The sequence below is a fragment of the Lactuca serriola genome, chromosome 3 (assembly GCF_051521515.1).
Source record: "Lactuca serriola cultivar US96UC23 chromosome 3, Lser_US96UC23_V15, whole genome shotgun sequence".
In the NCBI taxonomy this organism is placed as follows: domain Eukaryota; kingdom Viridiplantae; phylum Streptophyta; class Magnoliopsida; order Asterales; family Asteraceae; genus Lactuca; species Lactuca serriola.
In genome coordinates this window covers 100,199,531-100,225,136 of record NC_136410.1, presented here as the reverse complement: position 1 = coordinate 100,225,136, position 25,606 = coordinate 100,199,531, and the positions used below count along the sequence as shown (strand labels likewise).

The window sequence follows — 25,606 nt, the reverse complement described above, 5'->3', positions numbered from 1 at the left end:
AATTAATATATTACTAGATATTAGCGTGTGTATCAAAATTCGATCAAACTAACTCGCATCAAATTAAGTAAAAAAGAAAAGCAATTGCACTCAATCAAGCGGATGATTCTATATATCTTATCTCCACTTGTTTATTTCACAATTTTCTACTACGATATACGTCATGCCATAACGCAGCTCACATGACCTCATTGCTCGATCATTACGATTTATATGCCTATATAATTATGCAACCTATTGATTGATCATATGACCAAAAACATATCTATATCTTCTACAGTTCTACTTCCAATGGAGTTGGAGGGTTTTCAGAAATGTGAAGCTAACTATGTGCCTTTATCACCAGTTAGTTTCTTAGAAAGAGCCGCATTCGTTTACGAAAAAGCATCATCTGTTATTTATGGTGATGTGACATATACATGGAAAGAAACATACAACCGATGCATAAAGCTGGCTTCTGCTCTCTCGATTTTGGGAGTTAACCATGGACAAGTTGTAAGTTTCCTAACCTTTATATCATAACCTTTTTGTTTTGTTATGGTTTCGATGTTATTATATATATGATTGATTCAGTTTACATATCTGGAGGTTTTGTGCAAGGCCAAATTTGTAAAACCTTTTTTATTTTAGTAAAAGAGAGAAATACAAGAACAAGAGTTAACTAATTATAACATACAAAGTATGTTTTTCGTATTTTGTTCTTGTACCTCATATCCAAAGTCATCGAGATTATGAGAAAATCAACTCCCAATTAAGAAATAAGAAAAATTATTTATCTTAGAATGTCAACTCCTTTCTAGAAGCACATTATTTATATGGCATGCATAATAAATGTTTACAAGATGACGCGTAAAAAGATTAGTTCTTGGACGTAATTTGATTCCACTTACCTAATATGTCTCATTTGTCGTGCTCCTATTAATGCATTTCACATTCTTAAATTCTGATCTAATCAGCAGCACCCATCCTCATCAATTTCGGACTTGATCTTTCTTTGTTATTGATATCTTTTAGCTTTGGGAGAATTTTATATATGTTTCTTTTAAACTTCAAAATATTATATTTGCTCAGTTTAATTTATCAATATTATATTTACTCTTCATAAACCTTCAAAATATCATATTTGCTCAAATCATTTTTATAATGTTTTTAATACTTTTTAATCATTTTTTATACCTTAAAATTATTATAATAATTAAAATTTTTGACCATATTATCCTTACATCTATGATAATGAAATGTGAACTGCTAAATTGTTGGAATGTCGTCCTTTTAACAAACAAAAAAATCCATCTCCAACCCTCTCTATGGAATGTATATTTTGATTGTTTAGTTTTTGTTGTTGTTGATTATTATCATGTTGTAGATGGAGGATATTTTAGATATTACCATTGTTATTTTGATGTTTAAAAAATACATATACCATATTTTAATATTTAAAAATGACATATATGATATTTTAATGTTTAAAAAAGATATATATGATATTTTGAAATTTTATGAAGGATGAATATCATATTTAGAAATTTTATGAAGGGTAAATATGATATACAGAAATTAAATTGGGTAAATATGATATTTTGATTTTTAAGAAGATCATATATGAAATTATCCAATGTGTTATTTAATCGATTGGTGTTAAGACTGGACAAAGGAGGCCATCCATTTGAGATAGATTATGTTAGTTTTGTATTTATCACGTGTGTATTAAGTTGTTAGAAAGTTTGTTCAGTTAGTTAAGTTAGTTGATGTTTGGTAATCATTTCGGTGTTTTAACACATTTCAGTCAATGAAAAACTATCTTCATTCTCTCTTAACCTTGATTTATGACATGGATCAAATTCACCTTGATCCCTTTTCATCTTTTCATCAATCTTCTTCATTCTTTCTTTCTCCCTTTTACTATATGGCAATCTGATGAAATTAATAATTCTCATGTCATTAATGCTTCAAGTCCTTTTTTTTTCTTGGATATTCTGATAATCCAGTTCCATACTCAATTCCAATGTCTTTAATGGAATAGGTTTTTCTTCTTAGATGAGGTCCACGACTATTGCTTTATTTCCTAAGAACAAGATCGGATTTGTTTATGGAACAATTGTCCAACCCTCTATCACTTCCTCTTCATGCCCAAGCTCAAGCTGGTTTCATGCCAATCAATAGTCATTAGATTCTCTTGACAAAAACATTGTTGATAAGGATTCTTTTTCTTCAAGCTCAACGATATGAACAATTTGGTGGGGGTTTGATCAATCAAATCCGACGACAATTCTACTCGTTATCTTGAATAATCATATGATTTCTCATCTTCCGGCGCCAAAGTAACAAAGTTTGGGACTAACTACATATCGTTTAATGTCTCCCTCTGTGTTTATGTAGAGTTGTAGGAATCAATACACATCTTGAAAATCAATGTCTAATTCAACTTCCGTAGGCTTAAATGACACTTAGTTGTTATCTGGTAGTTGGTAGGGAATAGCTGGTAGTTGGTAGCGAATAACGAATAGTTGGTACTGGGTAGCAGGCAACTGAAAGTTGTGGTTTTTATTTATTATATGAGTGTTTGATAAAAGTAGTTAGAAGCTTTTGAAATACGTAAAGTTACATAAAATGACAATTGTTTTTTAAAAAGACAAATATATAAATATATTTTTAAAGGCAATTCTGGAAATTGATTTAAAAAATTCAGTAGCGTTTTGTTAAATGTTACATCAAGTAGCTTTTTAGATTTGAAGCATTTTGTTTAAACTAAACGATAAACGCTCGTACTGCCAAACGAAGCTGTTTGTTTAAATAATATCATTTTGTAAAAAAACTAGAAGCAAGAAGTTAGAAACTCTCAAATGCTCTGTATCAAACGCGCCCAAAGTCATTTAGTGTCAAATCTTAATTACAACTTATTCTTTAATCATTTATAATTCTTGATAATACATAATAATATCACCTATATGTTTATTATAATTGATACATTTTTATCCTATACTGATCTATATTATTCCAACACCTCCCCTCTTCCTCCCCCTCCTCCCCCCCCCCCCCCACACACACACACCCCTACATACTGCCACTTCCATCGCCTCCACCACCACCATTATCTCCGCCACTACCACCATCAACAATTGTCATCACCTACGACACCGCTGCTACCACCACCACTACAACCACTGTCACTGCTATTGTCCCCCTGCCACCAACTTCGTCACAGCTACTACCACCTCCACTACCATGTATGTCACCGTTGCCACCACAACTACCATAACCACTACCATCCATTGTCACTACCACTACTACTCCTGCCACTTCTACTGCCAACAACCGACATATTCATATATGAATATCACTTATGAATAGACACATACTTATTCATATATATTCATATACGAATAAGCATATATATATATATATATATATATATATATATATATATATATATATATATATGAAGACGTATTCATATATTAATAAAATTTGTTCCGTCCCCCCGGTGTGTTAGATCATTTAAGCGACAGATTCGAAATGAGTGGTCCAGATTCATTCCCTCGTTCTTAACCTTTTGTTATTAATTGACCCCTCCTCTATATATATGTAACTAACTCTTTGGTTTGACAGAAAGGAAAGGGCATTCGAGAAATCCGATGATAAAAAAATTATGTGTGTACAAAATTTATTATAACAGAATTTACACCAAAATTTATAAGAACAATAAAATATTTAGAGTCTATGGATAATAAAGGTATACAAAGGTTTTACATAATTAATTATATAGAAAATAACTCCTTTTCTAAAAATGTATTAGCAAAAAGAATTGAAAAAAAAAAGTTGTAAAAGTTCTATAAAAAATATTTATGAAAAATATTAAGTTTAAAAACAAATATGTAAAAACATATTCAAATTCTTTTTGTAAGAAACGTTTGGAAGATTTGGTTAAAAAAGTTGTGCAAAATATACAGATATTGTACAAAAATTTTAAAAAATAAATAAAAAAAAAATTTGGTGTGGAGCAAAGTGTGTAAAAATAATTTAAAATTATAGAAACAATACAATTTTGTGACCAAACTATGAATGCAAAAACTTTTCTGTTCATCTTCCCATGCGCATTAATGTATACTAGGAAAGAGTCCATGCGTCGCATGGGTTAGAAATAATTTAGTGTTTTCTGAAAAAAAAAAAATTGGCCAAAAATCGACAATTTACAAAAACATGTAAGAGCGATGACAAACTCTAAAAGTGTACAGTATGGTTCACTACTCATTGGCCAAGGAAGGACCAAATTTGTAATAACACGAAAAAAAATATTGAAATAGAACAATGTTTGAAAAGGCAGGGACCTAATTGACAACTGGATATACTTCTGGGTGGAGATTGCACAATTGGATATACTTATGGGTGGAGATTGCATGAATAAAAGTTGAAGGGACCAAAAATATGAAACCCTCATAGAATGGTGGCAAAAACCTAAAGTCCTAAAGTTTCCTTTGTTACATGCAATGCGCTTTAATATATATATATATATATATATATATATATATATATATATATATATATATATATAGAGAGAGAGAGAGAGAAAGAGAGAGTTAGATTCAAATGTTTTCACTATCTATTGTGTGCATGTATGACTGACTTTGGACCAATCATTTTAGTTATTTTAATAAAGTAATTAATGCATATTAAATGCTGAAGATGTAATTAATATTCATTATATCTTCAACATGTAATATGCATTAATTACTTTCTTAAAATAACTAAAATGATTGGTCCAGAGTCATAGATGCACACGATAGATAGTGAAAACAAAATAACCTAACCCTATATATATATATATATATATATATATATATATATATATATATATATATATATATATATATACACACACACATAGGGTTAGATTCATGTGAGACGGTCTAATTTTGTGAGACGGTGAGACGTATTTTTTTATTTTTTTTTATTTTATTTAGTTAATTGAAGTTCCTAAAATAATATTTAAAAAAAGAATTTTTGGATTTTTCCATTTATTTTGCATTTTAAATTTATTTTTTAGAATTTATACAGTGTAATATTATATTAGAATATTTCACGTATTTTTCAATAAAAATAGAATTTTTTTTATTTTTTTATTTTTTTTAGTTAATTCAAGTTCCGAAAATAATATTTAAAAAAAGAATTTTTAGATTTTTCCATTTATTTTGCATTTTAAAATTATTTTTTAAAATATGTCAGTATAATATTCTTGTAGAATATTTCACATATTTTTCAAAAAAAACAGGATTTTTTTTTATTTTTTTTATTTTTTTATTTTTTTAGTTAATTCAAGTTCCGAAAATAATATTTAAAAAAAGAATTTTTGGATTTTTCAATTTATTTCGCATTTTAAAATTATTTTTAGATTTGGTCTCACGGTCTCACAAAATTAGAATGGTCTCAAATGAACCTGAACATATATATATATATATATATATATATATATATATATATATATATATATATATATCCTACTAAATAAATCAAAATCTTTTTCCCACATGACTTCTTCTCTTTAATTTGGCCACATGAAATTTTTTAGAATTTTAAAATTTTTTATTTTCCACTTGTTATTTTATTGTATTTTTCATTTTATTAAATTAAAATTCCACATTTAATATGTAAGGTAATATATATGTAAAGTATTTATTAGAAAGAGTTTATATATATAATGTATTAAAGTCTCATTAATTTTAATAATTCAAAATTTTTCTTATTTCTCTTATAAATTCAAACTTTTCAAATGTTAAAATTTCATATTTTTTTAAATGAACTCATATAATACATGAGTCTCACATCTATTATATATATATATATATATATATATATATATATATATATATATATATATATATATATATATATATAATGATAAACCAAATTTATCAATACAAGACTTTAGGCTAAAACTTTAAAAAAAATTAAATTATTACTGTTATTTTAATTAATACATCTAAAAGATAGAAAAGTGGAAGTGTCCAAATGGATTTAGATTTTTTTTTTCTGAACAACGAAATCACATTAAAACGAAACTAGCGAGACACTAGAAAAGTTACAACATACAAACAAAGGAAATAGGAGAATTACACCGATCAAACTAATTTAAAGAACTGAATCTCTCTCTATATTTCAACCATATCAAAGAGATTAACTAAATATCAGTGGCTGTCTCCATTGGGTTGCTCCTGAAACTTTTGAAAACTAAAGCATTTCTAGTCTTCTATATACTCCATAAACCGAATATATGAGGGCCCATAGCAATCTCTTCATTTTCTTAGTCAACACCATGGTCTTTACCAGCCCCAATATGTCAGAAACATCAACAAGAATAGATTTCAATAACATCAACCATTTACAGAACCAAGTCTAACCTTTTTTAGCAAAACTACACTTAAAAAACAGATCGACATCTTCTTGTTCAATACCACAAAACTGGCAAAGAGATGATGACCAAATCACTCCTCTAACAACAAGGTTTTCGGCAACTGAGATATTCTTTAAACATAAATGTCAAACAAAACAATTCATTTTTAGAGGAGCCCAACCCTCCAAATGAAAATGAAACGTGTCTGAGACCTCTTGTGCAGTAGTCATCAAGTTACGCAAATTTTAAAATGTAAAACCACCCACCTTGTTACATTTTCGGACCCACGATAGGATTCAACCCCTATCTTACCAAGGTCAAGCTGATCTGACATCCAATTTTAAAAAAATAAATAAATAAAAATTATTTTTACATTCTCGTATTAAGTTTTCTTTCTACGTATTAGTTCACATATAATATCTTTATTATTATTTGAATTTTCATTCGTTAAATATAAAAAAAATCCTAATTACTTATTTTTATATATGTTTCGATATAAATTCGAGTTCTTTACATTTCGATATAAATTTTTTATACTTGTTCCTGATTATTAATCTATACTTTTCCTATATATGACTTTGGCTCAATATGATACGTTTTCATACGATAATATAAGCTGGTTAGCTAGTGAGATCCATTTTATATATTTATCTACTAATAAATAAAACAATATTTAATTTTTTTAATACAATCATCAAAATTTAATTTATATAACGGATTTGCACTGTTATAACACACGCCGAGAAAGTTTCTAGTTATTATTATTTGTGTGGGGACATTGTTTTTGGCCTCGTCCCATACGTGGCATATGTAATGTGAGTGTGTTACCAACTTCTTGATGGATACACTTTGACTAACAAACATGAAAGACTAATAAAACATGATTTCTTAAAGACTTGCAAGTTAAAACCCAATTATATATTAAGCATTTTTTTGTGTTTGTATTCAAATAATGACTTTTACTAATTGGAAGATTTTTTATTATATATATATATATATATATATATATATATATATATATATATATATATATATATATATATATATATATATATATATATAAAATGTAATTTTGACTTTGTGAGTATAAGTTAGTGTAGCTAATAGTATAATATTTTATGTACAATGTACAAAGATCTTAATGCCTGAAGTTTAATTTTAATCTTTTAAATTTGTATGATCTTTCACCTGCAATCTCTCTATTAGTTAACTGATATTTTCAATATTTTTACTTTTTTAAAATATCATTTATATCATTTTCACCTTTTATTTTCTAAGCTTTCGTGTGTATCCCCACGTCATCGTATTATATATATATATATATATATATATATATATATATATATATATATATATATATATATATATATATATATATATAACATGATTTTCATCATTTACTTTTCTAATACGCAACAAAAAAATCTTACAAACATCGCTGCAAAGTGCGAGCTCAATTACTATTTATTATTTAAATAATAAAAATATTAAGACAAATTTTCAAAAATAGTCTTTATGGTTTTCATTTTTTTTCCTAAAATAGATCTTATATAACTTGTATTTTTGCGCTAATGGTCTCTTTAGAGCAAACATTGCACACTATCAGTCCTTATGATTAACATCCTTACTTTTCTATTTAATATAATATGAAAAGACTATATTGCAATATTTTATTTAATTATTAACATGTGGGTATCTCTCTCTCTCTCTCTCTCTCTCTCTACATTACCTATCTTCTATCTAGTTTTAACACATAAAAATACCAACACCACCGGCTGGAGATATGAACACCAACACCACCACCAGCTGCCGACACCGTTGGAGACTTATTCATCAGACCACCATCGATACCACCATTTTTTTTCTTTCTTTCTATTGCTATGATGGCCACCTATTTCTTTCTTTTTCTTCTACTACAATAAATGCATCATTCGGTCAGAGATCATGAAAACCCTAAGGCCGACATTGATAGTAGCGGTCAGAGGATCGATTTACCATGTCCCCTCCTCTTAAATATGATGTAGGTTGCAACATCACCCCTCTTTTGTCATCAACTTACAACCTAAAGAAACCCTAATTTACTTACAACACCGCTAAAGTTCTTGAAAACTCGAATCCACCGTCACCACAAACCCTAAACTGGTAAATGCGAGATTGAGGCAGTGGCGGAAAAACTCTACAAGTTGGCTCCTTCAACTGATTGAGCAGTAGAAGAAGGATTGCTTCAGTGGTTTCTTACGTTGAAGGGTTTTCATATTTGACGACATAATAGATCTAACTAGATGACGACGACAAAGGCAGTTCAAATCTACATCGTTGGGGTTAGTTTGCGTAGTCTGGCGTCGTCGAATGTTTTGTTCTCTTTTTTTAATTTTCCGACGATGTCATTGTCAGATAATGCAAGGGTTCTAGCGAACAGTAGTTAACCGACGACGATGATGATCCGATAGCGATGGTGGCTGGCAATTAAATGTTGGTTTTGTAAATGTCATATGACAGTTTTCGTCGGTTTCAAACTTGGTTATTCCTAGTTTTTGGTCATTCGTTTTTGTTGCACAGATCATAGCATTTCACATTCTCTGTTAAAGAACATTTAGTTTTATCCCATTAAACACGAGGGCATAGAGAGAGGGGGGAGGGGGAGGGGGCAGCTGCACAGAACCCAAAAATTCTTATCATATATTATATATTTTTTATTTAAAAATAAAAACTTATAATAATAGTAGGGACCTTTTTTCCTATCTCGTCCTAAGCTTTTGAAGAATTTTTATTCCTCAGTACCGACCGTACGATTGAATTTTTGATTGTATCATTGAAATATTTCAATCTGAAAGTGTGTTATAAATCTCGGTGAATCCAAGCAATAAAAACAACAAAGATTTCCCGATGGTAAAAAAACAAAAAAAAATGATAAAGTCAAATCAAATCCTCATCAAATATGAGACTAAAAAGAAAAACCAATATTTGAAAACGAGGTATGAACACAATGGTAAATTGGATAAAAAAAGATGAACATAACGTGGCGTGGGGTGGTGGATGTTGATGTGGATACAGAAAATCACTCATATCTTATATATGTCATGTCATCCCTATTGGATATTCTTTAAATTAAATTAAGGAATTGCTAGTAGTCATTATCAACGATAACGGCAGCATGTACTTTACTTTATTGACTATTGACAACCATTAACCAAAGAATGTTGACATAGTGACATCGAAGAAGTAAACGGTCAATAATGTGTTTGTATGTTAAGCCTGTTTTCTTTACGTACAAAATTTCATGCGAAACTAATTTGTTAAATACTCCATAAATACAATACACAAATGCAAGGTTAATTATATTTGTAATATCTTTATAGCTTAGTCATATAATTGCAATTATCTTTAATTTCTTTTGGAGTCCGGTTTGTTGATCACAACTAGGTTCAATATGGCTTGGTTACAAATGTTGGGTGTTTGGGTAAATAAGACCATTTTTTTTGTGGGTTACAAATTTTTTGGAAAACAAATATCTTGACATAGCCAACATACTGATTTTATTGTATAAAATGGAAACAATATTTTGCTTTTTGATTTTTACCTACTATGTCACACTAGTAATTGAGTCTGTGCTTTGTTGTGAGTTTTACATGTTTTTTTTTCGTATTAAGAATGATAATTAATTAAACCAATATAGTATATCACAACTTCTTGCATTGTCATATATATAATATAATTTTTTTAAGTTAAAGAACAAAAATTATTAAAGAAAATCAAATTAAATGTAATATGATGGATAAACACGAAAATTTAGAAAATGAAAGTGATAAGAACAACATTTTATAAAATTCAGAATTGTGGGGTCAAAATAACATTTAAAAAAATAGAAGAATGGAAAATGCATAAAAAGGTAGAGGGAAAATCATAATATATATATATATATATATATATATATATATATATATATATATATATATATATATATATATATATATATATATAGAGAGAGAGAGAGAGAGAGAGAGAGAGACTAAAAAGTAAAAAAAATGAAAATGGTATTTTACAAAGTTAAAGTTGAAAAGATGAAAATGATATTTTAAAAAGTAATAAATAAAAGAATATAATTTTATAAAATAAAAAACAAATGATAAATTATATAAAGGAGAGATTAAAATTAAACGGCATACTTGCACATTTGTACATAACAATGTTGATGTTTAACTACAATAATATTAATAGTACATTTGTGCACTGTTCATGACAATATGTACTTTAGTTATATAGTAACATTACTTACAAATAAAAAGTTACAATTTGTATATATATTTATAATTAAGGACTTCTTTTACATTTTTTAATTTTTGCTTAAGTTTTGAATTATATTTCAATTTTGGTCAAAATTTCTCAAATGAAAATCTACAAATTCTTTCTAAAATTTGTTTTTTTTTTTATGACTTTTTTACAACCAACATAAAAAATAGATCAATCTATTGTTTACAAGTTTTGATTTTTTTTTTTTTTTTTTTGGTTCTATGAGTTTGGATTTATTATTCTATATTAATTGGCTCTAAGGATTTTGATCTATTTTTTCTTTTGATTGTAAAACAATTATAAAAACATCTAAAAAGGTTTTAAAGGGTTCCAAAAAGATGTTATAAAAACCTTTTGTAAGAAAAAAAAGTTGTGAAAATATTATAATGTTGCGAAAAAATGTGTAAAAAGTGTTAGAAAAAAGTTTCAAAAAAGTTTTAAAACGTTGTACAAAAGTTGAAAAAATTAGTAAAATACTTTTCATATAAAGTTCAAAAAAAAAAGTTGTAAAAGCTTTTAAAATACGTTAATTTGTAAAGTAAAACCAATTTTAATGTGAATTAATAATAAAAAGAAAAAAAAGGAAAGTTTAAACCAAATTCATAACAAAGTTTAAAAGCTGGACAAGAAATGTAAAATTGTAAAATAATATGCTAAAGCAGGTAAAAAACAAAAATCAGGTCGGGTTATTCTTTCAAATAACCAAAACCCTGTCACAGTATGACATTAAGATTTCTAGATTGAGTGCAGATAGCTAGTGTGATGCCTTGGTACATATTGGTGAGCACTTATGTTTTTTATTAAGTCATTTAATATTAGTATTACATATCATTAAAAAAAATCTTTTAAGAAAAAGAAAAGGGTTTACGGGTAGCTATGAGTGGTGAAGATGGATTTGCTTCATTAATCTCTCCAATGTTTTAGAAGGCGTGACGCGGCGGCACACCAAACTTCAAGCTTAACGAGCTATGGCGAAACATAAAGTTTTTCAAGGCGTGATGTAAGGCGGCGATTTTGTATTAATATATAATTATATTATCATATAAATATATATATTTATATTAAATATAACTAGTTTTTAGAAATGTTATATCAACAACTAATAACAAAAAGTTAACAAAAGCACAATACTTGTGTATGTCCGATTAGAAAATGCATAAAAATGAGGAAAAAAACATGTCTCAAACGAAAAAACACACGTCATAACACGTGATAACGTGCCATGACACGCAATATCACGTCTTGTCATGCGTCCCGCCTAACAGCAACGTTATGAGACTTTTCTTAACGACGAAGTCACACATCACGCCATGGCACGCCTTGGCGCGCACCATGAGCTGCGTTTTAGAACACTGAATCTCTCTGTCTTGCAATTCTTCAATGAAAAAAGCATATGGTAGTGTGGTCTTCAGATAGCAGTTTTGTGTGATTGGATATGCAACATGCTTCCTTGATTAGGTGTGTCGAAGGTTAGGTCTGGACAATATTGTTAGTGTATCTCACATTGGTGTGACACACTCTCTTATGTCTCTATGTATGTTAGCGTATCTCATCGCTCCACAAAGGTTCTTTTGGGAAGACAATCTCAAGCTACATGTATATCTTATAAATATGCATGTGTAAAGGAGAAGGAAACAGATGATGGGTGTAGTCTTCAGTAACAATAATAGGCTGGATGGTGAAAGATGGAATTATAGAAGATAACAAATAAGAGAAAGGATGTAGCTAAGGTAAGCTGGGGTGGTCTCCTTTTCAATGCAACATCCCAAAATTTTCAGACAAAATTTTCATTTTAAATTCATTTCAACACATCTAAAAATCATGTCAAAACAACCGAAATTGTATCATGGTGAAATATCATCAGAGTACAAAACCCTAAAACCACATAATGCGAAAAACATGGGCGGATGTGGTGCGATCAAGCCATACCCTTCCCTTTCGAGTTGGAAGTACCTGAAACGTAAACTAAAAACCGTAGACACAAAGCTTAGTGAACCCCCCCAAAATACCTCATACCATACATACATACAGTCAAAACATATATGGGTCTATTTTATCCCCTTTCGGTCTATTTCAACCGATCGAGTATATTTCAACCCCTTTGGTCTCTTTCAACCGGTACCGGGTATAATTCAACCTCTTCAGTCTCTTTCAATCGGTACGGGGTATATTTCAACCCCTTCTGTATCTTTCAACCAATATGGGGTCTATTTCATCCACCACAGCTAGCGTATAATAATAACAGTAAAAGTCATAGAGACAACAAACATATAGAATAATACATGGAATTCTCACGAAGACAACTATCATCCTATTAACATAATCCAGTGGTCCGTCGTTGGTGCCTTTGACCCACGTGTATAGTGAAGGAAACTCACCTCAGATAGAAGATATCAAATCACACTCGAGCTGTTGAATCTGAAATTCTCTCACTAAATCACAAATAATAAAAATCCTAATTAGATATTAGGTCATAAACTATAACCAGAGTCCCAACTCATCATCCTCAACCTCTAGGATAAAAGACTATTTTACCTTTGTCCCCTACTTGGCTCAACTAGCTTGGCCAGATAACTCTATAGTGGCCCAAGGCCCAAAAATTGACCAACCCATAAACCTAACGTCTAACTATGGCCCAACGGATACAAAGACCAAAATCTAGCTAAGGCCCAAAGCCCAAAAGGAGTCCAAGACCAAAAATAATGCCCAAAATAATGGAATCCCACTTCACAGTGTACGCCCTACGTACACCTCGTACATGTAGTGTACAAGCGTTGACTCGAAAAGCAGGTGCTTGACCTAGCACGCCCAGCCTACTAGCCAGATGGCAAATCCTCTACTTTTGACTTAACCACTTAAGTTCTTAACATCCAAACTTCAGATGTACATTATTTTAAGGTCTTAACACGTAAAGTTGGAAACTTTATAGTTTTGCAAGACTTAATGGGACCAATACTCGTTTTTTACCATAAAGACCCATTTTAAGAGCCCTAACTCATGCATGGTCCAATATAGCATATCAAGATAGCATTTTTATGTACAACGAACATGAGAGAAGCTAAGATGTAGCATTCCTAGCTGCTAGAGTAGCTCATACCCCCAATCATGACTTAAGGGACCTTAAAATGCACAAAATCAAGCCCTAAACTAGATCTATCATAAAGAACCATCAAGTTTAGAGCTTTATACCTCCAAAAGCTTTCCAAATTAGTGATGGTTCTGGATCCAGAAGCTTCAACTGCACCAATGCTACTTCCAAGAACTCTTCTTCCTCCAAGATCACCAAAAACACCCTCAAAGGTCACTTCGAAGCTCAAAACACTCAAATGGCAATTAGGGTTTTGTTCTTAGGGTTTGGAGAAGATGAGGCTGGTCATAAGAAGGTCCAAGAGTAACTTACGGTGTTTAAATATGGCTCAAATCTTAAAAACTAGGGTTTCTCCGAGGTGACCGTAAGCCCCGCGTACTCCACGTACGCCTAGTGTATGTGGATGCCTCCATGACCAACCTTTCTACCCAATACGCCCAACCTACTGGCCAGGGACCCAAATGTAATAAATTTTAAGTTTGATGGAAAAATAGAAGTACATGAAATTTGAATGTTCCAATTCTCCCTACTTGAATCAGGCTTTGCCTTTGACATCCATTGCTGTAAACAACTCCGGATAATGCTTCCTCATCTCGACCTCAGGCTCCCACATATATTCTGAACCCTTGCAGTGCTACCATTACACCTTTACCTGAACCATCATCTTGTTCTGCAGAGCCTTCACCTTCCTATTAAGGACGACAATCGGTCTCAATATAATTTAGGTGAATATCCTCCAAAGGAACCACCGCAAAATCATCAACCAAATATTTTCCACATCTGAGAGACCTGAAACGTGCTATGGATCTGACTGAGCTCCTTGGGCAAATCCTAGAGATAAACAACCCTGCCCACCCATGCCAAAACCCTGAAAGGACCGATATGCCTGATGCCCAACTTGGCCCTCTTCCAAAATCGGATGACACCTTTTCAAGATGACACCTTAAGGAGTACCATGTCCTCAACTCTGAAATCTAAATCTGATCGATACTTGTCGGCATAACTCCTCTGTTGAATCTGTGTTGTCTAAAGTTTACCCCGAACCTGTTGGATCAACTCAATAGTCTTGAGTACTACCTCAGTACTCCTCATGACCCGCTAACCGACCTCCCCCTAACATATCGGGGGTCCTTCACTTCCTCCCATAGAGCATCTCAAAAGGAGGTCGATTAAAGATGGCGTGATAACTATTGTTATACGAAAACTCTGCCAAAGGGAGACACATATCCTAACTCCCACCGAAATCCCATACACATGCCCGAAGCATATCCTCCAAGGTATGGATAGTCCACTCACTCTGTCCCTTAGTCTGCGAGTGGAAAGTCGTGATGAAATGTAGACGAGTACCCAACTCCTCGTGAATCCTCTTCTAGAGCCTGGAAGTAAACCGAACATCCATGTATGAAATCACTAACACCGGCACCCCATGCCGTGCCACAACCTCCTTGATGTAGATGTCAGCCAACATCTCCGTAGCGATACTCTCCTAAATCGAAATGCAATGCAAGCTCTTAGTCAATCCATCCACGATGACCCATATGGAATCCACTCCGCGCACTGTCCACGACAACTTCGTGATGAAATCCATAATAATCTCTTCCCATTTCCAAACATGAATGTCTAACAACTGCAACTTGACATGAGGTCGCTGATGCTCAACCTTGAATTTCCTGCAAGTCAAGCACATATCCACATACCAGGCCACATCTCGCTTCATGCATTGCCACCAATAGTTGAGTCGGATATCTTTATATATCTTTGTTGCTACGGGATGAATAGAAAACCTCGACTTGTACGCCTCTTCCATCAAAAACTAGTGTGCACCACCCAAATACGGAACCACACCCTCCGATAAAGAGTCAATAACCCCCGACTATCATAATCGAAGGAAGCCACCTGACCTACTATGCGCTCACTCTTCTGGTGCTCTTTGTTCATAGTCCCAACCTGAGCCTCTTGGATCTGCTTTAAAAGTGGGGTAATCATTGTCATCCTCAAACACATATCCCTGACCGGAGCTGCGGACACCTTACAGATGAGAGCATCGGCCACTACGTTAGCCTTCCTCGGGTGATAAAGGATCTCACAATCATAATTCGTTACCACATTCAACCATCTACACTGCCTCATGTTTAGATTCGGCTGATCCATCACATACCTCAGGCTCTTGTGATCCGTGTATATAGTACAGTAGACCACACAGAGTTAATGTCGCCTAATCTTGAGGGCAAACACCACCACCCCTAACTCCAAATCGTGTGTAGGGTAATCCGCCTCATGAGCCTTTAGCTGCCTTGAAGAGTAAGCGATCACATGATCCCGTTGCATCAATACTGCACCCAAACCCATTATCGACGCATCACAATAAACCAAAAAATCCTCACCCTCCGATAAGGTTAGAATCGGCGCCTCACACAATCTCTATCTCAAGGTCTCAAAAGCTGCCTACTGCTCATTCCCCCAATGAAACGTGACAGTCTTCTTCGTTAATCGAGTCAAAGGAACCGCTATCTTGGAGAAATTCTAAATAAATCTTCGATAGTAACCTGCCAATCCAAGGACACTCTGAATCTCATATGGAGACCTCGGAACCTCCTACCTCATCACCGCCTTGATAACACGAACACAGATCAATCATGAAAAACCAAGATGCATCCCGAAGTTGGTCAAATAAATCATCAATCCTCGGGAGTGGGTAACGGTTCTTCATTGTTAGTTTATTCAACTACCGGTAATCGATACAAATCCGATTCGACCCATCCTTCTTCTTCACAAACAAGATCGGCGTTCCCCATGGCGAACTACTCAGACGAATAAATCCCTTGTCTAACAGCTTCTGCAGCTGTGTAGACAACTCATGAATCTCTGGAGGTGCTAATCGATAAGGTGCTTTGGCTATTGGAGCCGAACCAGGAACCAAGTTAATCCGAAACTCCACCTTCCTCTCTGGAGGCACTCCAAGCAAATCCTCCAGAAATACATCTAAGTACGCCGAAAAATCGGAACATCATCCATAGTCGCTTTACCCTTCTCCAAGGTATCCATAACACAGGCAACAAATTCGAAACAACCTTCCTACAGATAATGTCTGGCCCTAGTTGTTGAACATAGAACCGGCCCACGCTGAACACCCTTTCCCTGAACCTCCAACTCTCCCCTACACGGGATCCGAATATGCACCAACTGCTACTCGTAATCAATCACTGCCCCATTGGGGCTCAGCCAATTCATCCTCATATAAACCTTGTTCTCATATAGGGAATAGGAACTAAATCGATCGAGTATCGGTCATTGAAGAAATCCAAAACACGATCCCGATGAACCTTCGATACTCGCACATGACAATCATCAGCAATTTCAACCTCTAATGGATAATCTAGCTCCCCCGGAGCATCGACAAATCTCTTGCTGAGCGCGAGAGATGCAAAGGATCGGGTAGCCCCCGAATCAAACAACTAGAGCAGAGATACCATTACATGGAACGGCCTAAAAGCAAACACAAAATATAAGAAGGAAAATTAACATAAATAAAGAGATAAAGAGAAGATACATACTCGTCACCACATCTGGTGTTGCACGAGCCTCCTCGACTGTCAGACGAAATGACCTGTTCCGAATAACTGGCACCTCCGCCTTGCCCTGGTGGCCATCAATGATCCTCAAAGTCACCAGAGCAGGTGCTTCTACTGGTCCCACTTCTGCTAAACTCAGGCATTTGGCCTTCATATGGCCCATTTGATGACAATTGAAGCAGATCAGATCAGATCTCTGGGTGGTAATGGTGGTGGTACAATCCCTGATGAAGTGTCCTATCTTGCCACATTTATAGTATCCCAAACCACCCTACCTACAGACTTCATCATGTGTCTTGCCGCACTTTCCATAGCCACCCCGGACCCTACTAGCCCCTCGATCTAGAATCGAAACCATTGGGTTTCTTCGCTAAAATCCTAGTCGTCTGCCCATGCTCCGCCTTCCTCTTACCTATGTGCTCTAAATCAATCTCTTGTTCCTGAGCTCTAGATATCATGTTATCCAGTTTTGAGCAGTTAGAAAAACTAATAAACTCCTGAATATTTGGTCTCAACATGTCATGATATCGAGTCTTTCTCATCGCCTCGTTTGCAGCATACTGAGGTATCAGTAGGTCTCTCTCTCTGAACTTGGCGGTGATATCCTCCATGGTCTTAGTCTTCTGTCGCATATCCAGAAACTCCCTCGCTAATTATTGCACCTCAACAGCTGGTACAAACTCAGCTCGAAACCGGGTCGCAAAATCTGACCATGACATGGTTTCAATAGTTGGCCCCCCTAGAGTATAGCCAACCTCCTCCCACCAATCCCAATCAATGAATGATGTCTTTAATGGATGATTCTGGTTGACAATAGGTGGTGCTAGAATGCACAGCTTTTTCGAGCTTCATCTTGTGCTTGTTTCAATACAAAAAAGTAACAATTTTGACTTGAATCAAATAGGATACAACCCACCATCAACCACTATCCAACCACCATAACCAACACAATCACTATAGCCATTAACCCAAATCCAACATTACCCTCCTTCACTTTTTCCTGAACCACCGAACACCACCCACACAAACACCATTCCTACATTTTACCACCATCACCACAACCTACACCGATAAAACCAAATCACCCAAGAAAAAAAACACACAAAAACAAAAACTGACCATTAACTTACTCCCTCACATGCAATTCCCCTGTTCGTCATCCTTTCCACTTCACGATGCCACCATTTTCAAACCTACAACTAAGAAACAAGGGAGATGCAGAGGAGGAAGGCTGCAATCGTGTGATAATCGAGTTTTGAGAAGGAACAAAAAGAGGTGTTCAGTTCCTTTTTTTACTGGGATACATATATGGACTGGGGAGTTCGTTACCAGTGGAGATGGCAGTACCGGGGGAGAAGGTGGCCAACTAGTGGTGGAAAGGATGGCAGAATCGGAGATGCAAGGGGGAAGGAGCGCCTACGTCTATGAAAGAAAGAGAAGAGGGAAAAAAGTCATATATTAGGGCAAAAGAGGAATATGCGTCTCTTTTTTAAGTTCAGATACGCCTCCACATTTGAAAAATTAAGAGACATTTAATAAGTTAAGAGGCATAAATTCATATCCAAACAAACAGTCTAAATCTTAAAGATTAAGACATTACCTCTTAATTTCTCAATTAAGAGGCTACCAAACAGGGCCTAAATGGAAATACAATACCCATAAAATATATGTTTTAGTGACTTAATTATAGGATAACTACAATATGTTATCTTGTATGGAGCAATTTCTTAAGTGTAGGAATCAACTCTCAATGAATCGTTTTGGATGTAGCAAAACAAGTGAGAACGATTTTACAAGTCAATGCTTGTTTCCAGATTCTTTTGAATTTTATGTAGACCAAATACATCATGTTTAATTTGTACAATATCTTAAAATAACAATTTAACTTTTTGTGAGTAAAAGTATTTGACAAATATGTTAGTATATTAGGTGAATTTCAATTACCAGACCGTTTTCTTAGCTAAACTTTTAATTATACAGTTATACTAACTAAGCTCACGATGGAAAAAACTATATTTTAAATTAAATACTTTTATTATGAATTTAAAAATGACCCCTTAAGTCTTTAACAATATATCCTAATGTTTTAATGCTCCTAACCATAACATAATGTCATTATAGGTAGCCGCTTTGGCTCCAAATGTACCTGCCCTCTATGAGCTGCATTTTGGTGTTCCAATTGTGGGTGCGATCCTTTCTGCACTCAACACAGGTCTCGATCCACTCACATTAGCAATCACACTCCAACAATTGCAACCCAAAATCATATTTGTTCATCACCAACACATTCAAACTGTTCTTGAAGCATTCCGGGTACTATCGCCGGAAAAACCAGCAACACCACCACCACGCCTAGTTCTCATAAACGGAAAACACTCTGCCACTGTCCCATCAAACACTCTCTGTTACAACGATCTTCTTTCTTTAGGAAAACCCGATTTCAAGATCATAAATCCAAATGATGAATGTGATCCAATTTCCATAAATTTCACTTCAGGCTCAACCGGGAAGCCCAAGGGGGCTATATATAGCCATAGAGCGGCGTACTTAAACTCTTTGGCAGTTATCTTCAGATACGATATGAGAAAAAGGCCAGTTTTCTTATGGACGGTGGATATGTTTCGCTGCAACGGGTGGTGCTTTCCATGGGTGGTCGCGGCATTGGGTGGCACTAATATTTGCATCAAAGAAGTCACAGCGGAGATTATCTTTGATTCCATTGTGATCCATAAGGTAACACACTTGTGTGGTTCGCCTACCATTTTAGACAAGATCGCAAGCTCCATAACCAAGGAACAGCAACCTATTCCATCACCGGTTGATCTGATTGTGGCCGGACCTTTGCCACCTTCAGATACCATTCTGAAAATTGAGAGCCTCGGATTCAACATTCACCATGGGTATGGAATGACAGAAGCTCTCGGACCCATGACTCATACATCGTTGAGAACAAGAAACGAAAAGGATAATGAGAACATAACATGTCGCGAAGGAACTCACAACATTTTAATGGAAAATGTCGATGTGAAAGACCCAGAAACAATGATCAGTGTACCATTTGACGGGAAGACGATCGGTGAAGTTGTGTTTAGAGGTAATGTTATGATGTCCGGGTACCTTAAGAACATGGAAGGGACACAAAAGGCGTTTAAGGGCGGGTGGTATAGAACTGGGGACCTTGGTGTTAGAAACCCTAATGGTGATATAGTAATGAAGGATCGAGTTTTGGATAGCATTGTTTCTGAAGGGGACATTGTGAGCACACTAGAGATTGAACAAGTTATAAAGAATCATCCCTTCATAAAAGAAGTTGCAGTTGTTGGGAAGCCAAACCATATTGTTGGTCAAAGTCCTTCGGCATTTGTGACACTGAAAGATGGCTGTTCTTTAAGTAGCAACGATATCATCAAGTTTTGTGAGGAAGAATTGTTGCCTCGGAATATGATCCCTATAGACGTTGTATTTGGGATTTTGCCCAAAAATTCCACGGGCAAAATTCTAAAATATGTTCTTAGGGAAAAAGCCAAGGCCATTGAGGCTATCACCTTGATGAATGGACATTGAGTGTTTATGATTTTAATTCCCACTTGTTTGGTATCTATCTCAAATAAGATATTCTATATATACATGTTATAGTATAAAACTTCAATTTTTATTGTTTTCATTCTAGATAGCATGATTCAAAGTTTTATACTTGTCAAAATAATGGAACGTTGCAACAAGGTGCTTTAATTTTCTCATTCCAATGACGCATCCATGATGGATTAAATTTTATATAGTTTAATGAATTTACACAATATTATTTTAATTTTCATATATTTTAATTTTTTCTTTAAAGTCCGTTCAACTATATTTTAATTTTCATAGATTTTAATTTTTTCTTTTAAATTCATTCGACTATACAAAAGACCAATAGAATATACTTAAAAAGATTATTTGTTAATCATTATATATTTTCAAAGTTTATTAATTAATTGAATAGTTCACCGGCCACTAAATTTTTATATTATTAAATGTTAATATAAAAATTTATTATGATTGAGTTTAATTAATTGAGAATGAGATTCCACTTTATTCAACTATTTTACTTATTTTTTATTTTATTTATTTTATTTATTTTTTGAAACGTCAAATCTACTCCTAAACTACACCTTAAATCCACATATGTCCACAACGTGACTTGAACCTTCAACCTCAAAGAGGAAGGACAACACCGAATACCGTTGAGTTAGAAACCCTTTGGATTCTTTAATTAATAGTCCAATTTATTTATTTATTTATTTTTGCATTGTACTAGAAAACAACATCATGTTCGAGCTCAATTCCAAAAAGCTTGATATAAATGAGAAAGAATTGTTGGAAAATCAGGATAAACAAAATTTTCGTTAATACAATTAGAGTTGTACAAAAGCAAACAATTTTGAAAAACCAATTATTTGGTTTTATGTTTTAGAAAGACAGTTCTTTTGTTTTCCTTTTCAGTTTGATTTCTTTATATATAAAACTCAAAAAAGAAAAAACCCGAATCGAATCGAAATACCCAAAATGATGTTTTATATATAAATTTAAGGGATTTATGCACTATAGCACAATAAAATTTGGCGAATTTATACATTTAATCACTCAAGTATTTTTTGTGCTTATTTGGTCCATAACATTAGGAAATACCGGCTAATTAAGGGTTTGAGGGAAATTGTATCCTCTTTACGGGTAACATGATGATGTAGCTGAGAATTTTGAGCAAAACCCATATGAGGTTTTTGACACTGTAACACAACATAGTTTGGTGTATTTACACATTTAGTCAATCCTAACTTTAGGATTGAGCAAAACCCATATTCTTAACAAACTTATCCCTCTGCAAATATGGTCCTTACGCTAAGCGTACTTGGGGCGTACACATGACGTAGTTCATTAAATGGATCGCGGGTGCATGTGAGTATGTCGGGCGTACTCATGAAGTACGCAGGACGTACTCAGCAGGTATGCAAACCCTAATTCTTTAAGGCTTGAGCACTATTTAACCAACCTTAACCCTCAACATCCTTTCCACTTCCAGCCTTCATCCTCCCAAAATGACCTGCCTTCATCCTCCCAAAATGACCCCTTGCAAACCCAAGTGTTTATTGTGAGTTTTTGAGCCATTTGTGTGCTTTGTGTCCATCCTTGAAGGAATAAGATATTTGGAGTGCTTTTGGAAAGCTTCAAGCTTTGTAGATATGAGTTTTTCACCCTGCAAGCAACCTCCAGAAGGTATAAAGTTATGAACTTGATGAATGTTTCCTTAGATCTTGCTAGTTCTTAAGCTTTTATGCATTTTGGTCCCATAATCTTGGTATTCATGAGTATGGATTACTCTAAACCATAAGAGATATCCTTTCAAACGTTTTTGAGTGCTAGGAACCATAAAAATGTGATCTTTGTTCCTTTCTTCCCTCCATGAAAGTGTTATGATGCTTGGGTTTGTGTATTAAGTTAAGGTTTTGGTTTTTTGGACTCCTTCTAGCCATGGAAAGTCATAAAGTTGGAAAGTTTATGATATAGAATGATATTTGGGACTAGATCTAAACTCCGGAAGTAATGTCTTAAAGGAATAAGCACTCAAAGAAGAAAAGTGGAATCAGGTCGTGTACGTCGGGCGTACACAATGGTATGCAGCATGTACTGGGCAGAGGCCTCATAATCTGGCCAAGGATCTACTACGCCCAACATAGTGACTGAGTATGTAGGGCATACTCAGTTTGTGTTGACCCCCTTTGACTTTTTGACTTTGACATTGACCAGGATTTTAACCAAGTTTGACTTAGGGGTATTTTAGATAATTTGAATAGTGGTTTGAGACTGGGTCACTATGTATGGTATAGGTGACCGGTAGAGACAGCATTTGGAGCGGTGATCTGTTCAGCTATATTTCAGATTGTGAGGTGAGTTTTCGTCACTATACTCGTGGGTCGTAGGCCCTAATGTCAGCCCACTATATTATGTATCATGGTTAGGATGTTGCTATGTTGTAGTGATCTATTATATCTGCATGATTATCTATTATTTGTTGGATATTTCTTTATGTGTATACGTCGACATATTGAAACAGTTTAGGTTGAGGCGGTTCTGCTTTGTGTTGAAGGCCAGGAAACCGAGAGCATTCTAGACATGGGTTGAGGACCCTGTAGGGGTATACCAGATCCATGCTAAGGGCTCGAGCGCATTCCAGACATGGGCTGAGGGTCGGGAAGGGCCTTCCAGACTCATGTTGTGGGCCCGGGGGCAATCCAGACTTATACTATGGGCCCAGTGTACATGTTTATTTATGTTTTATGTGTGGTATTTTGGGAGAACTCATTGAGCTTTGACTCACAGTTTAAGTGTTATGTTTCAGGTACTTCAGATGATCGTGACAAGGCGATGACGTGATCATACACATCCTTCAGTGATTTGTTTTGGTGATTTTATGATACTCTAATTTTGGAATAACTGTATCTGATACTTAGTTTTTATGACTTGGAATTTGATTGAACAATGATTTTACTTTAATTGGAAAATGAAAAATTTTATCGTGATTAGTGGGATATTACAAGTTGGTATTAGAGTCCTAGTTTGAGAAAATTGGATGAGCATCCGTGTGAATCAAGACTCAAAATAAGGATCTATACTTGTTTTAAAAATTGTTTTCGAAAGTAACCAAGGAAGGATGAGATGTATATGATCAGCTGGAGCAAGAAAGTAAACCCCAAGATACCCACACAGTTAATTGTTTGTGATGGTTATGATAGAACTACATGCTAGTAGTAGGCTAGGGATCTTCCAAAATTGCATGATTTAATTACCTGATGTATGATGTCTGATAGCCTAGGAGGATTTCTTGTATGTTAGATGGAATTGACATCATACTGTAGTTGCTTAGTGTGTGCAACTTAGTTGTACATAACTAAGATTTTAAAGCTTGTGAATGTTTGATATAGCCTTATTTCATGTTCTTTGTCTAGTTTTGGGATTAGGTAGAATCAAGTATTTGACTGTCTATAGAATCTAATGTTATACATGATTAGCATGCACGAGCGTCTGCAGGGTTGGTGGAAGTTTCATGAGTGAGTGTGGATGTATTAGGCCAGCTTGAAGGATCATCAGTCACTCTTGAGAGAGTGAGTATAGGATGTATGAGTATCCTAGTCATTGGGTTTCGTATTCGGGTTGTCTATGACGTTCCTTGAGACAAATACAAGTAGGTGTGGAAGGTAGTATAGGCTCGTACTATCGGAAGCACAAGACTCATACGTGTAGCCTGGAAGTCACAAACCCCAAGGGTTAGTCTTTATGTGATGATTTTAATAGTATGAATTATGGCACTTCTGATATATATTTTGGATCATTTTCAGTATGGTGTACATGAGAGGTTTTGGATCAGGAGCTGGCGACCCGGAGAGTCCAGGTTTGACGGATGATGACATTCACGAGATGATCGTCACTCAGGTGACCATGGTTGTTCGGGAGGCGATCGTGGAATTTCCTGCGTCTATCAAGATCGTGATGATTGAGATGTTTGATGAGATTTATGTCGCCCTCACTGAGACTGTTACTATTGTAGCCACCACAACCGTTGTTGTTGTGGGTATCCGAGGAGGATGATCGTTTCAGTGGCGAGACTTCAACAACACGAAGACCTTGGAGTTTGATGGGATTAGGGTCAGCCCATGAGGGTGGGCAACCTGGGCAACGGCCCAGGGCCCATTGTTGGAATGGGGCCCCAAAATGAAGTTTCGTATCTAGTTATATATAAGTAGTGTTATTTTTTTAAATAATTATAATTGTAGACCAACTGGGAAAGCCGCACCTTTTGCCTTTGCTTCATGTCTCCAGTTCAATTCTGTCATTGCACGTGATTTTTTATGTTTATATTAATATGGCTATGATTTTTTAAATTTATATTAAATGGCCATATATATATATATATATATATATATATATATATATATATATATATATATATATATATATATTAACCGTTTATCGGCGCTAAGCGACGGGTACAAATAGTTTTGCAAAAATTAGTTTTTAGATGCAATTATTTCTTTTTGTATAAGTACTTGAGTGTTTAGATGTTTTACGTTGTTGATATTGTAAGTATGTAAAGTTAGTATCGTTCCCCTTTAGCAAGTACATATTGCCCGATAGAAAAAGCCCTCGGCCCTTTAAAGGCATTTTAATTAACCTAAATAATAAAATATTATATTGTCGGTTTGGTTACAGTTTACAAATCATATTTTTTGCCAA

The 25,606-nt window shown here is 34.2% G+C and overlaps 1 protein-coding gene across 1 annotated transcript; it reads left to right on the top strand.

Annotated features, from left to right (window-relative positions):
• Positions 1-241: 241 nt before the first annotated feature.
• On the top strand, positions 242-21,002 carry LOC145092955 (butanoate--CoA ligase AAE1-like). The gene is made up of 2 exons (XM_079030963.1): positions 242-495; positions 19,460-21,002. Exons 1-2 carry the CDS (start codon positions 250-252, stop codon positions 20,900-20,902), a joined length of 1,689 nt encoding a protein of 562 aa, XP_078887089.1. The 5' UTR covers positions 242-249; the 3' UTR covers positions 20,903-21,002.
• Positions 21,003-25,606: the final 4,604 nt, after the last annotated feature.